The following is a 14553-nucleotide window of genomic DNA, read 5'->3' on the forward strand; positions in this document are numbered from 1 at the left end:
TGCGCTCCATGATGTGTCCATGTTTGTATATAGCTGTAATATAGATATGTCAGTCTTGTGCTGTGTTTAAATTATATTTTGCACTGAATGTACCAGAGATTTAAGAGTTAGTGTGGTCTCTTTTGGGATTTGTCTTTGTTTGAAATTGTACTTTTCCCGCTGCCACAGTACTGGCAGATTTGAAAAGTGTTAAAGCCGTGATTTACATGTTATCATGTCAACTTATTCTTTGAGTTCACATTTCCTTGTTTCCAAGTCCAGTTGTCTGCTGTAGGGACAAGAAAAGCCTAAAGCTGACCTGCAAAGTTCCAGCTCATTTCACACTGATGGTATTACAAGGTGTAAAACTGAGCTGGCACTTAACACTCACTCAGACAAAAATAATTACTGCCTACTATACAGTGGAGATCAAAACTAGAGAACAATCTATCTATTTATCATTTATCTATCTATCTATCTATCTATCTATCTATCTATCTATCTATAGTTTTTTTTTTAAATATTTTTAATCTTCATCACTCAAAATTTGAAGGAATGTTAGCTGTATACCACTTTCTGCTAATGTGTTACAAAATAACATTTAATAATTCAATTAGATCAGGACTCTGGGCCGTTTTAATTTTTATACTTAGCTATTTTATAAACTTAGCTTCAAGGAACTGCTTTATCTGTTTATCAGTGTGACAGGGGCATTGTTTTGCATGAACATTGCAGGCTGATTGGGAGATGCTCGCAGTGAAGGAACTGCGTGTTGCTGAAAGAGGTTATCATAAATGTTTTCATTCACCCTGTCATCTCACTGTATAAGAGGCCCAACTACTGCTGCAGAAAACATCCCCCAAACCTTGACACTTCCTCTTCTCACTTCTTTATGCAGTTGAGGTCCAGTCTTTCCCCATTTTGATGTCGAGCAAAATGTTTCCAATCAGACCCAAATCAATTAAACTTGCTCTCATCACTAAAGTGAACTGCTCTCTCCACAGAACATGCTCCTCAGCTAAGGTGAGCTTAGCCTTTTAATGCTTTCAGCTGAAGAGAGGCTTGGTCACTGCTGAGTGTACTTTCAGCCTGTCTTCTATTAAACATGCCGAGTCAGATCCTTCTCGTGCATTTGTCTTATGCGGATTAGCCTTTTGGGGGAATTGCATTCATTTGTGTCATTGTAAATCTGCAATATTCAAGAAATCCAATATTTAGAATGACCAGCTTCTCTAGCAGTTGCTCAAAGGGTCATCTACTGGTGCATGGTTTCAGTCACCTTAGAGTGGCACATTGTTTCTGACCACGTCCATCCCTTTATGACCACCATGTACCCATCCTCTGATGGCTACTTCCATCAGGATAATGCACCATGTCACAAAGCTCGAATCATTTCAAATTGGTTTCTTGAACATGACAAGGAGTTCACTGTACTAAAATGGCCCCCACAGTCACCAGATCTCAACCCAATAGAGCATCTTTGGGATGTGGTGGATCAACAGCATGATGCTATCCTATCAATATGGGCCAACATTTCTAAAGAATGCTTTCAGCACCTTGTTGAATCAATGCCACATATAATTAAGGCAGTTCTGAAGGCAAAAGGGGGTCAAACACAGTATTAGTATAGTGTTCCTAATAATCCTTTAGGTGAGTATATATATATAAATATTTTCCCATTCTCGTTGGACAAAAGTTTCTTTATACACACACATACACAAACCCGATTCCAAAAAAGTTGGTACACTATACAAATAAAAACAGAATTCAATGATGTGGAAGTTTCAAATTTCAATATTTTTTTCAGAAAACATAGATGACATATCAAATGTATCATTAAGGGAAAAATAAATTGATTTTAAATTTCATGGCATCAACAGATCTCAAAAAAGTTGGGACAAGGCCATGTTTACCACTGTGTGGCATCCCCTGTTCTTTTTAGAAATCTGCAAATGTCTGGAGACTGAGAAGACAAGTTGGTCAAGTTTAGGAATAGGAATGTTGTCCCATTCTTGTCTAATACAGGCTCCTAGTTGCTCAACTGTCTTAGGTCTTCTTTGTCACATCTTCCTCTTTACGATGTGCCAAATGTTTTCTATGGGTGAAAGATCTGGACTGCAGGCTGGCCATTTCAGTACCCGGATACTTCTACGTAGCCATGATGTTGTAATTGTTGCAGTATGTAGTCTGGCATTGTCATGTTGGAAAATGCAAGGTCTTCCCTGAAAGAGAAGACGTCTGGATGGGAGCATATGTTCTTCTAGAACTTGGATATACCTTTCAGCATTGATGGTGCCTTTCCAGATGTGTAAGCTGCCCATGCCACACGTACTCATGCAGCCCCATACCATCAGAGATTCAGGCTTCTGAACTGAGCACTGATAACAACTTGGGTTGTACTTGTCCTCTTTAGTCCAGGTGACATGGCGTCCCAGTTTTCCAAAAATAACTTCAAGACCACAGAACAGTTTTCCACTTTGCCACAGTCCATTTTAAATGAGCCTTGGCCCAGAGAAAAAGCCTGCACTCCTGGATCATGTTCAGATATGGCTTCTTTTTTGACCTATAAAGTTTTAGCCGGCAACAGCGAATGGCACCGTGGATTGTGTTCACCGCCCATGTTGTGATTTCCATTACAGTAGCATTCCTGTATGTGATGCAGTGCCGTCTAAGGGCCCGAAAATCACGAGCATCCAGTATGGTTTTCCGGCCTTGACCCTAACGCACAGAGATTGTTCCAGATTCTCTGAATCTTTGGATGATATAATGCACTGTAGATGATGTCAATGTCAATGTCAATGTCAATGTCACCTTTATTTATATAGCGCTTTAAACAAAATACATTGCGTCAAAGCAACTAAACAACATTCATTAGGAAAACAGTGTCAATAATGCAAAAATGAGAGTTAAAGGCAGTTCATCATTGGATTCAGTTATGTCATCTCTGTTCAGTTAAATAGTGTCTGTGCATTTATTTGCAATCAAGTCAACGATATCGCTGTAGATGAAGTGTCCCCAACTAAGCAAGCCAGAGGCGACAGCGGCAAAGAACCGAAACTCCATCGGTGACAGAATGGAGAAAAAAACCTTGGGAGAAACCAGGCTCAGTTGGGGGGCCAGTTCTCCTCTGACCAGACGAAACCAGTAGTTCAATTCCAGGCTGCAGCAAAGTCAGATTGTGCAGAAGAATCATCTGTTTCCTGTGGTCTTGTCCTGGTGCTCCTCTGAGACAAGGTCTTTACAGGGGATCTGTATCTGGGGCTCTAGTTGTCCTGGTCTCCGCTGTCTTTCAGGGATGTAGAGGTCCTTTCTAGGTGCTGATCCACCATCTGGTCTGGATACGTACTGGATCCGGGTGACTGCAGTGACCCTCTGATCTGGACACAGACTGGATCTGGTGGCCACGGTGACCTCGGAACAAGAGAGAAACAGACAAATATTAGCGTAGATGCCATTCTTCTAATGATGTAGCAAGTACATAGGTTGTTATGGGAAGTGTTTCCGGTTCCGATAAGTTATGATGATAACTTCAAACTCTTTGCAATTTTTCTCTGAGAAACTCCTTTCTGATATTGCTCCACTAATTTTCACTACAGCATTTGGGGAATTGGTGAGCCTCTGCCCATCTTGACTTCTGAGAGACACTGCCACTCTGAGAGGCTCGTTTTATACCCAATCATATGCCAATTGACCTAATAAGTTGCAAATTGGTCCTCCAGCTGTTCCTTATATGTACATTTAACTTTTCCTGCCTCTTATTGCTACCTGTCCCAACTATTTTGGAATGTGTAGCTCTCATGAAATTCAAAATGAGCCGATAATTGGCATGGCATTTCAAAATGTCTCACTTTCAACATTTGATATGTTATCTATATTCTATTGTGAATAAAATATAATTTTATGAGATTTGTAAATTATTCCATTCCTTTTTACTCACAATTTGTACAGTGTCCCAACTTTTTTGGAATCGGGTTTGTATATATGTAATACAATAATGTCCATTTATCGTTATTGTCCATAGCTCTATCTATCTATCTATCTATCTATCTATCTATCTATCTGTCTGTCTGATTCTATCTATCTATCTATCTATCTATCTATCTATCTATCTATCTATCTGTCTGTCTGATTCTATCTATCTATCTATCTATCTATCTATCTATCTATCTATCTATCTATCTATCTATCTATCTATCTGTCTGTCTCATTCTATCTATCTATCTATCTATCTATATGTCTGTCTGTCTGTCTGTCTATCTATCTATCTGCCATTCTATCTATCTGTCATTCTGTCTATCTATCTATCTATCTATCTATCTATCTATCTATCTATCTATCTATCGATCTATCTATCTATCTATCTATCTATCTATCTATCTATCTATCTATCTATCTATCTATCTATCTATCTGTCTGTCTGTCTGTCTGTCTATCTGCCATTCTATCTATCTATCTATCTATCTATCTATCTATCTATCTATCTATCTATCTATCTATCTATCTATCTGTCTGTCTGTCTGTCTGTCTGTCTGTCTGTCTATCTATCTGCCATTCTATCTATCTATCTATCTATCTATCTATCTATCTATCTATCTATCTATCTATCTATCTATCTATCTATCTATCTATCTATCTATCTATCTATCTATCTATCTATCCTAACGATCACGATGATGACGAAGGTGGTGACGTAGTACCTCGATGCTCGTGTTGGCAGCAGAGCAGAATTTGAAACCGTGGAACCGGCGAACAAGAGCCGAATCCAAGAATCGTAACCGATTTATCTCAGTATGGACTAACCAGAAAAGCGTGCTTATTCTCTGTTTTAACTTCTTTTATTATAGTTTATTACAGATAGTCTGTCCGCTGAACTACAGCTGTTGTTCCCGTGAGGAGAAGAAGTGGAAGACCGTTCTAAACTTTAGTGTAGTGACTCACTCCTGCATGAAACATAGCTCTGCCGCTCTCTCGGTCGGTGTGTCTTTCGAACAAAATGAGGCGAAGCTTTTTTTGGACGTTTGTTTAAATAAAGGACAGTTTATTTTTGGTGTTGTAGCGGTATCGTTGAGGGCTAACGTTAAATGAGCTAATCTGTGCTAGCTGAAGGCTCTTAGCTTCAGTTATCGTGTTCAAATTCAAGTGAGCTAATTCCATTGAAGCGAATTCGTTTATTGTCAACTCTTTGTGAAAAACCGAGAACTAAACACTCTTTCTGAAGCCTTTTCACTGTTGACGGCGTGGACACCGTGAAGAGGCCGGTGGCAGTGGGTGTTTTTTTTCCTTCCTGGTTGTGAGTCTGTACATGAGCAGAGTGCTGGTCAAGTGATAGTCCTCGGTCCGCAGACTTCACTGGACTCTCGCTGGAGGCGATGGCTCGGAGGAGGCTGGACAGTCGCAGTGGATCCTCGGCTCTGCTAACAGAGATCCACACTCACATGCACACAGATCCGCTCGACGCTGTGTTTGACGTGAGCAACGAACTGGGCAGGTGGGGAAAACACTTAACAATTACCTAAAAGGCGTCTTCTTTTAGGTGTTTCCATCTTAAAATGCTTAATTTGATGTTGTCATAATGTTTTTATGTAAGTTGATGAACATTAGAGTGACTGTACTGATGATGATGATGTAAAATATGCATCGGCATGTTTTTCTTAATGTGGCTGTTCTGACATAATCTGGATGTTGTCTAGTACAAAAGTACTGTCAGATTTTTTATGGAAACAACTAACGTTATTTGTCGCAAGATTTTAGAGGTATAGGGAACTATAGCATGTCTTTGTACTCGCTTTATATTTGCTCGTAATGTCATGTCTTTTGTGTATGTAGTTTTAATATTTATTACTACAATTAAAAAATCACTGTTTTCTATTTTAATATATTTTAAAACTTAATTTCAGCAATCTTCAGTGTTACATGATCCTTCAGAAATCATTCTAATATGCTGATTTGGTGTCCAAGACACTTTGTATTATTATCCATGTTGCTTATATATATATATATATATATATATACATTATTTTATTATTATTATAATTTTTTTTTTTCTGGAAACTGTGTTTAATGTTTTTCAAGATTGACTGATGAATGGAAAGTATAATAGTACCTTTAATAGAACAGCATTTTTTTTTTAAATATACATTTTGGCTAAGAGCCTTTATTGTCATGTTTAATCAATTTAATTTAATTCATCCTTGCTTCCTTGTTGTTTCATCTCATTGGGTTTGTGCATATAGTTGGAATATTTTCCGTATCATTAAGTATTGTGGTGCCAAATCATAAGACGACATATGAACTTTAGGATAGATGTGTCCCTGGTTTATTTTTCGTGTATTTTGTCACAGAGTGAGTAGGACTGAAGGTTGTTGAGTGTATGGAGTCTGTCCTGCTTAGCTATTCAGGATTGGAAAGCCCTTGCTCACTGAGCTGTGACTAATAGGCCTATGTGTGTCACTGCTAAAGCACTACAGCAAGGCTTTGGAGCTTGCAGGAAGGAAACCCATGAGGGACCCAGGTCCAGTTTTGTGCTGTGATGTAGATTGTACTGTGAATACTGAGAAAGAGGAAGTGACATTGATCTCTTCCTCTTTTGCATACAGCCATATTCGGCTTGTTTTTATGCTTGCTGGCTTTGTTGTTTTAACAGGAAATTATTTCACAGTTCACTTACAGTTTTAACTCTTCAGTGTGAAGATGTTTTGTTGTTTGTTCTGTGGAGGAAGGTGCAGTTCTGTGGAAACTCTAAGTTGAGTAAAGACGAGTGTGAAGACTGTTCCTTGTTGCATGGTTTTTATGAGATGACTTGCAAACTTGTTCAAATAGAGCAGTTTCGTTTTGAACCGGGATCAATACGAATGGGGTTTATTGGTTTTTACTTGCAAATGGAAAAAAAAAACCTTTCTCCCTGGCCTGGGAGAGTCACAGGAATTATTAAGAAATCATGGAAATATCAACACTGATTTTATTTATATATGCAGTGTTTTCTTTATCATATTAATATACACAATTCAAAACATTTGATGTCTGTTGTTTTTAAAGAAAGAAATGAATACTTCTATCAAGGATGCATTAAACTAATCAAAAGTGACAGTAAAGACATTTAAACGTTACGAAGCATTTCAAATAAATGCTGTTCTTCTGAAATCTCTAATCATCGAAGAATCCTGGAAAAAAAAGTGTCACGGTTTCCACAAAAATATAAAGAAGCTGTTGAAATAATCAAGCTGTTCAACATTAATAATAAGCTAAATCTGTTTATGAACATGATAGGCAAGGTGAAGCACACAGCGTGAATGCCACAGTCTGGTCCAAAGAATTGTGGGATTGATTTTGAGTAGATGCTCGTATCCTAATGTCTCACCTGTTCATGCTGTAACAGTAATTGCAGTTTCTAGAGTAAAGACTGGCCGACATCAGTCATCTAACCTGATATTAAACTGTAACAAGACAACATCTAATGGAGGGTTTGACTCATTTAATAACTATCTGTGTCAGTAAGAGCTTGAGTGTGAATGAGACAACTGCCATAGGTCTGACTGATTGCATGCAAACTGTGACATCTTTACTTTTTTTGGATTTATGATGCACTTTAGTTATAACTTTATATAATATAAAAAGTATATTATAACTTTAGTTACTTTAATTTATTATTTTCTAGTCCTATATTTAAAATTTCCATTTTCTTTCATTCTGCTTCCGTTTTTGAATCCTTCCATTCCATCTGAGCTCTGTTTGTTTTCTTAGGGGGAAGTTTGCAGTGGTGAAGAGGTGTGTGGAAAAGAGCACTGGGAAAGTCTTCGCTGCGAAGTTCATCAAGAAGCGTCGACGAGGTCGTGACTGCAGGGCGGAGGTCATTCATGAGATCGCTGTTTTACAGCTGTCAAAGAACAACCCTCGTGTGGTGAACCTGCACGCTGTATATGAGACCGATCACGACCTGGTTCTAATGCTGGAATAGTGAGTGCTGTGATTAGATATATCAATTGTATGTTCCTGTTCTTGGAACGTTTGTGGAGGTCGGTACTAAGAATAACTGTGAATGTGTTTGTGCGCCAGTGCGGCGGGCGGTGAGATATTTGACCACTGTGTGTCAGAGGAGCTTCTGCCCGAAGGTCAGATAACCCGTCTGATCAGACAGATGCTTGAGGGAGTTCATTTACTGCACCAGAGCAGCGTGGTCCACCTGGACCTGAAGGTCAGATGCTCGGCTGCCTTTAACACCTTTCTTGGACAAGTTTTAAATTAGATTATCTGTATTTCTTTTAGAACCCACTAGTTTATTTATCGACACAATTTTTTTTATGTTCTCTCATTCAGCCCCAGAATATTCTCCTGACGAGTCTGAGCCCATTGGGGGATATAAAGATAGTGGATTTTGGCCTGGCCCGCAGGTTGGGCTCTGCTGGGGAGCTCAGAGAGATTCTGGGAACCCCTGAGTATGTTGGTAAGGTTTATTCAGTGCCAGTTGTCTTCAAATCCACACGTCTCTGTGCTCATAGGCTCATCACAACAGAAGAGTTCTTGCTTCGTGAGAGTGGTTTATTTGGTGATTAATTTGTGCCTTTTATGATATATCCAGCCCCTGAGATCTTGAACTATGAACCAATCACCACGGCAACAGACCTCTGGTAAGTCTTAATCTTTTTCATCAGGTGTTTTATTATACGAGGTTCCCACAGGGAGATATCCAGACCTGGAATAGTCATGGACATTAATACAGTTGTAGAAGGCCATTGAAATTTAAATGGACATTAGACCATTTCTATTTATGCTCATAGTTCATGGAAAATTCTGAATGCTCATAAAGATACTACTGTTAAAAAATTTGGAATCATTAAGAATTTATTAAAAACATTTTTTGAAAGAATTCTCTTTATCAAGGCTGTATTTATCTGTAAAAAATACAGTATGAAGCCAGTATTATTGTGAAATATTATGACACATTAAAATATGTTTTAATAATATACATCTGTTTTAAAATGTAATGTATTCCTGTGAATGCAAAGCTGAATTTTCAGCAGCCATTACTCCAGTCTTCAGTCAGTGTCACAAGATCCTTCAGAAATTATTCTGACATGCTGATTTGGCACTCAAGAAACATTTCTTTATATAATTGATGATTAAAACAGGCTGTTTAATTTTATGCAACATAAGCTAGGCAGCTGAGTGAGGCAGCAGCAGGATGGTCTGATGCTAGAGGCAAAACACTTTGTGCTAAAAAAGGATATTCCATGTATGTTTTTGTTTATTGGTTGTTTAAGATGGTTTCAAACTGATTGTGTGTGTGTGTTGACATCAGGAGTGTGGGCGTGATCGCCTATATGCTGGTGACAGGAGAGTCTCCTTTCGTTGGCGAGGATAAACAGGAGACCTTCCTAAACGTATCCCAGGTGAACGTGGACTACAGCACAGAGGCTTTCTCAAGGGTGTCTGAGCTGGCTGTCGACTTCATCCAGAAACTGCTGGTCAAAACACCAGAGTGAGTCTCAGAGACTCTCATTTCAGACAGTTAGAGGAAGTCAAGCTTGTTTTCCAAGCTGAGTATTGAGCAAAATAATGTACGCTACTGCTTCTAGATGAAGAGTCATGTGAGAAGTGCTATGGGAAACCCTTTTCCACTTAAAGAACAGTAATTATTCTGGGTCATATGACTTTATTATGCATTAAAGAGTTTTAGAAATGAAGTCATTTTTTGAAGATTACAAATTAACTTGTCCAATGATCACTCTTTTATGGCTCAAAGTACTATTGGTTATCACAAAGTATAAAGTCCAGTTATCAATTCCTTTTCATTTGTCTTAAAACGTTCGCAAATTTATAGAAAACATTTAAGCATGAAAGCAACTGAGATTAAAGGGTTAGTTCACCCAGATAGCAAAATTATGTAATTAATAACTTATCCTCATGTTGTTTCAAACCCGTAAGACCTCCGTTTATCTTTGGAACACAGTTTAAGATATTTTAGATTTAGTCCAAGATCTCTTAGTCCCTCCATTAAAGCTGTGTGCACGGTATACTGTCCATGTCCAGAAAGGTGAGAAAAACATCATCAAAGTACTCCATGTGACATCAGAGGGTAAGTTAGAATTTTTTGAAGCATCGAAAATACATTTTGGTCCAAAAATAACAAAAACTACGACTTTATTCAGCATTGTCTTCTCTTCCGTGTCTGTTGTGAGAGAGTTCAAAACAAAGCAGCTGGATATCCGGTTTGCAAACGAATCATTCAGTTCAACAAATCGAACTGAATCGTTTTAAACGGTTCGCATCTCTAATACGCATTAATCCACAAATGACTTAAGCTTTTAACTTTTTTAATGTGGCTGACACTCACTCTGAGTTCAAACAAACCAATATCCCAGAGTAATTCATTTACTCAAACAGTACACTGACTGAACTGCTGTGAAGAGAGAACTGAAGATGAACACCGAGCCGAGCCAGATAGCGAACAATAGACTGACTCGTTCACGAGACAAGAACCGGTTGCATCGGTTTTCGGATCACCAGTAGTTCTTTCGGACAGTTCGATTCAATAAACTGGTTGAAGAAAACGGTTCACCGGTTCTTTTGCGCTCGACGTATAATGGCGTCATTTGCGATGATTGCCCTTGATTCAAGCCTTAGGTTTACCTGGGCTCATAACATTAGCACAGAATCAGTTCAGAATCAATCACCAAAAGAATCAGTTCGGTTCATGCGCTCTGTGTGTCAGTCTGCTTTACGCTGAATCACACATGTGCAGTATCATCAGCTCCTCGATTCTTCTTATCTGGCTCGGCTCGGTGTTCATCTTCAGTTGTCTCTTCACAGCAGTTCAGTCAGTGTACTGTTTGAGAGCATGCATTACTCCGGGATATTGGTTTGTTTGAACTCAGAGGGAGTGTCAGCCACATTAAAAAAGTTAATAGCTTAAGTCATTTGTGGATTAATGTGTATTAGAGATGCGAACCGTTTAAAACGATTCAGTTCGATTTGGTGAACTGAATGATTCGTTCGCGAACCGGATATCCAGACTGCTTTGATTTGAACTCTCTCTCACAACAGACAAGGAAGAGAAGACAATGCTGAATAAAGTCGTAGTTTTTGCTATTTTTGGACCAAAATTTATTTTCGATGCTTAAAAAAATTCTAACTGACTCTCTGATGTCACATGGACTACTTTGATGATGTTTTTCTTACCTTTCTGGACATGGACAGTATACCGTGTACACAGCTTCAATGGAGGGACTGAGAGCTCTCGGACTAAATCTAAAATATCTTAAACTGTGTTCCAAAGATAAACGGAGGTCTTACGGGTTTGAAACAACATGAGGGTAAGTTATTAATTACATAATTTTGCTATCCGGGTGAACTAACCCTTTACATGAGGTCAAAATGGACTCAAAAGAAGCAAAAGGTTTACTTGATCTAAATGGAGTTCACATGATAGATTTGCACTTGTTGTCATAAACTAAATGATGTACTTTGATTTTATTACTGCTCTTTACTGGTAGTTTCAGTATAATAGTGTCAGGATGGTTTCCATTCGAAGTCCTTTACAGGAACTCTCTGCTTCTTTATCAGGGATCGTCCCAGTGCAGCCGACTGCATGACCCATCCTTGGCTGTGGCTCCATTGTCCAGGTTCTGATCCGATCCCAGTTACCCCTCGCACTCCCCGGGAAAGGAGTTTCGGTGGGAAGTGGTCCGCCCCACCTGAGGATCCTGAAGACAAAGAGAACATTTCAGACTCGACGCACGCCAAAAGGTTTCGTTTTGGGGAGGACATGTCAGCCACGGGCGACGGTGACCACTTATGCTGATCTGAAAGGGAAATGCACATGCATTGAATAGCATTGTCACGTTTTTGGTCCTTTTTGGTGGCCTCCACTCAGCACCAGCAAACATGCTTCTGTCCTAATGCTGTTTTCACCATCCTTTGGTCGACCAAAGATGATCTTTTCACAAAAGGGCCAAATCTGGTGTAATATTAATATTATAATAGTGAGAATCTAAGTATCTGTGTTGCTGTCCTGTCTCAAGATGCTTTTCCCTGGCGTCTTTGGATTTTAAATTATTAATTTAAATATATTTCTGTTTTAATGTATCGATTTTATTTTCTGCTTATCTTAGCCCATATTAATCTCAACACTATTTCCAGAACTGCACTTAGGGATTTGAAAAAGACCGATGCAAGAGAGCGGCAGGGCATTCGACGCTTTTTAATTCTGCTTTCACTGAAGAGAATCTTTGCTTTTTATGTGTCAACATCAGAAAGAGTTTGTATGATTAGACTGTTGATTCTGAAACACCTAGTGAGATGGTCTCCTTAAAAAAGCTTCAGTACAAGAATGCCCTCAGTGTATTGGTGTGTGTGTATTGTCATGCATCCTCTTCTTTATTTTGACATTGACACATTAGTGGACTCACTAAAAATGTGACTCAACTCAAACACGCACATCACACCCTGGATTACACAAATATGTGTTTGTATTGCCCATAGAACTTCCTCCTAGATAACGACTAAAGAAAAGCAGGAAAGCACTTAAACCCTCTATTATATGTGTTTGTGTCACTAAAACATGAGAAAAGAATTGTAACCACATTAGATATAGTAAACCAAATGTATCTATTGATTTTAAAATCATTCTTGTTTTAAATGTTTCCTCTTTTACTACCAACATATTGTATAATAAACTATTGTTAAGCACCATTCTAGCATTCCCCCATGGCAGGCACCTAATGTCTCGGTGCCTGTGATGGTCAATGATGTACATATTCTTGAAATGACAGTTTTTATCTATGCACAAATCTGAGGTAACTCAGGGTTTTTTGTTACCTTTTTGTTTTTGGTACAGGTGTTTTGAAGCTAATGCTATTAACTGATGGAGGTTTCAGTACTTGTTCATTCCGAGTCTAGTTCTCAGGGTTATCTGTAACTGCAGTTTACCACTGTATATTTCTCGAGTGCCTTTGTGTGCATTTCTTCCTCCAGCCTGACTTCATCTTCTGTAATACCAGCGCAGCACATTTATGTGGGTGTTTTATTATTAATGTTCATCCTGTTTTAATTGAGAGACTGGTACACACTTTAAACTGATTGCGTGGTGTATTTAAAGTAAATTATTTGTATGTGTTTTTGGTAGTGGAAGTATATATTATATTCAGTGGGATTTAGAAAGGAAAACAGTGTTTAAGTTGTATTTATGGGCTTGAATTATGTAGGGCATAAAAAGATGGGTCATCAGAGTTGGCTGTTTTTGTCGAAATGACATGGTTATGTTCTGATAGTGAAGCATGTTTTGTTGCGATGAAAGTACAGGGTGTGAATTCTGAAATAAAGGCAAATGAATGTTATGGTGGAAAGTCTGCTCATCAGAAAGTGTGTAGTAATGAAACGTGTAGAAATACAATTGGAAAAGCTTATGGTTTATTTGTGTAATGTTTTGTTGACAGCTTTTGTGAGTGGCTGTTAGAACTGGAAAAGTTAGAATTACAGAACTCCGTCTTAAGGTCGAGCCCTTGGGTGTTATTGTTCTCTGTTTAAAGAGGTGTGAAGAGCTCATGTGTGTTTGCGTGCAAAGGGGCTCACGGTTTCCCAGAGATGTCACCAGTCTGCAATCATAATAGGGCTATTGTCTCCTAAGACGAGAGGCTCTTGTCACGATCGTGTGCTCACTGTATGTCGTCATCTTGAATCTAGTCCTTGCCTGGGAAACAGCCTCAATAATGTTTAAAGGTTCTATGAGGTATTTGAAGCTGGAATTCAGTAGAGAAAAGGGCAGGCCTTGGAGAGCATTTCTGAGCAGTCACTGTGGTCTTTGCAGAAAGCTTGTGACAAACTTTGTAAGGACACTTACGGGATGAACTTTCTTGATTCTCTCACTATCTTAGGCAGGATTCATGAAAACTGATAGGATGATACTTCATTTCATGATGAAAACTGTGTATTTTGAGTTATATGCACCAGAATAAATAAATTCTAAAATAAATACATTCTTATAAAGGCATTGACTATAGAGTTGTAAAGGATGTACACTTAATTTGCGTTTTGTATGTTGTTGATCCATTTATGATTCTTAAGTCATTTCCAATTTTGTTTTTAAATGAGACTGTGTCCCTCATGCAGCTACATTGATTTATTTATCTAGCTCTGACACGTGTAGACTTAAAACATCATCTGACACTTTTTTTAAATTTTGTTTTCCTCCTAAAATTTTCCATGACTAATAAGTATAATAATAAAAATGTTGAGCAAACTGCCTTTCACTTTCAGTTCAAGGATATTGAGTATCAATATCGTATCAATATCCAAGGATGCAGAGTAGGATAGAGTATTTTCATGCTTTTAAACAACTCCCTCTCTCTCTAAAGATTAATTTGCAGATAGATAGATAGATACATAGATTGATGTACTCATTTAAATTTAATATTTCTAATTAAACAGATCACTGAAACATTTCAACATTTTTATTGAATTAAATCAGCTTGGAATGACGGAAGCAAGAAGTACATTCATCGCATTACATTGAAGATATTGCTAAATCCACGTACATATTTGTATTTGAAACAAGAGCAATCCAAATAAAGTGCGCCACCT

At 38.3% G+C, this 14553-nt stretch overlaps 1 protein-coding gene across 1 annotated transcript; it reads left to right on the forward strand.

Moving 5' to 3' along the window:
• Positions 1–4724: 4724 nt before the first annotated feature.
• On the forward strand, positions 4725–13960 carry LOC132152930 (serine/threonine-protein kinase 17B-like). The gene is made up of 7 exons (XM_059561931.1): positions 4725–5467; positions 7720–7932; positions 8032–8170; positions 8293–8419; positions 8555–8603; positions 9275–9454; positions 11539–13960. Exons 1-7 carry the CDS (start codon positions 5349–5351, stop codon positions 11774–11776), a joined length of 1065 nt encoding a protein of 354 aa, XP_059417914.1. The 5' UTR covers positions 4725–5348; the 3' UTR covers positions 11777–13960.
• Positions 13961–14553: the final 593 nt, after the last annotated feature.

This window comes from Carassius carassius, chromosome 11 (assembly GCF_963082965.1).
Source record: "Carassius carassius chromosome 11, fCarCar2.1, whole genome shotgun sequence".
Taxonomy (NCBI): Eukaryota; Metazoa; Chordata; class Actinopteri; order Cypriniformes; family Cyprinidae; genus Carassius; species Carassius carassius.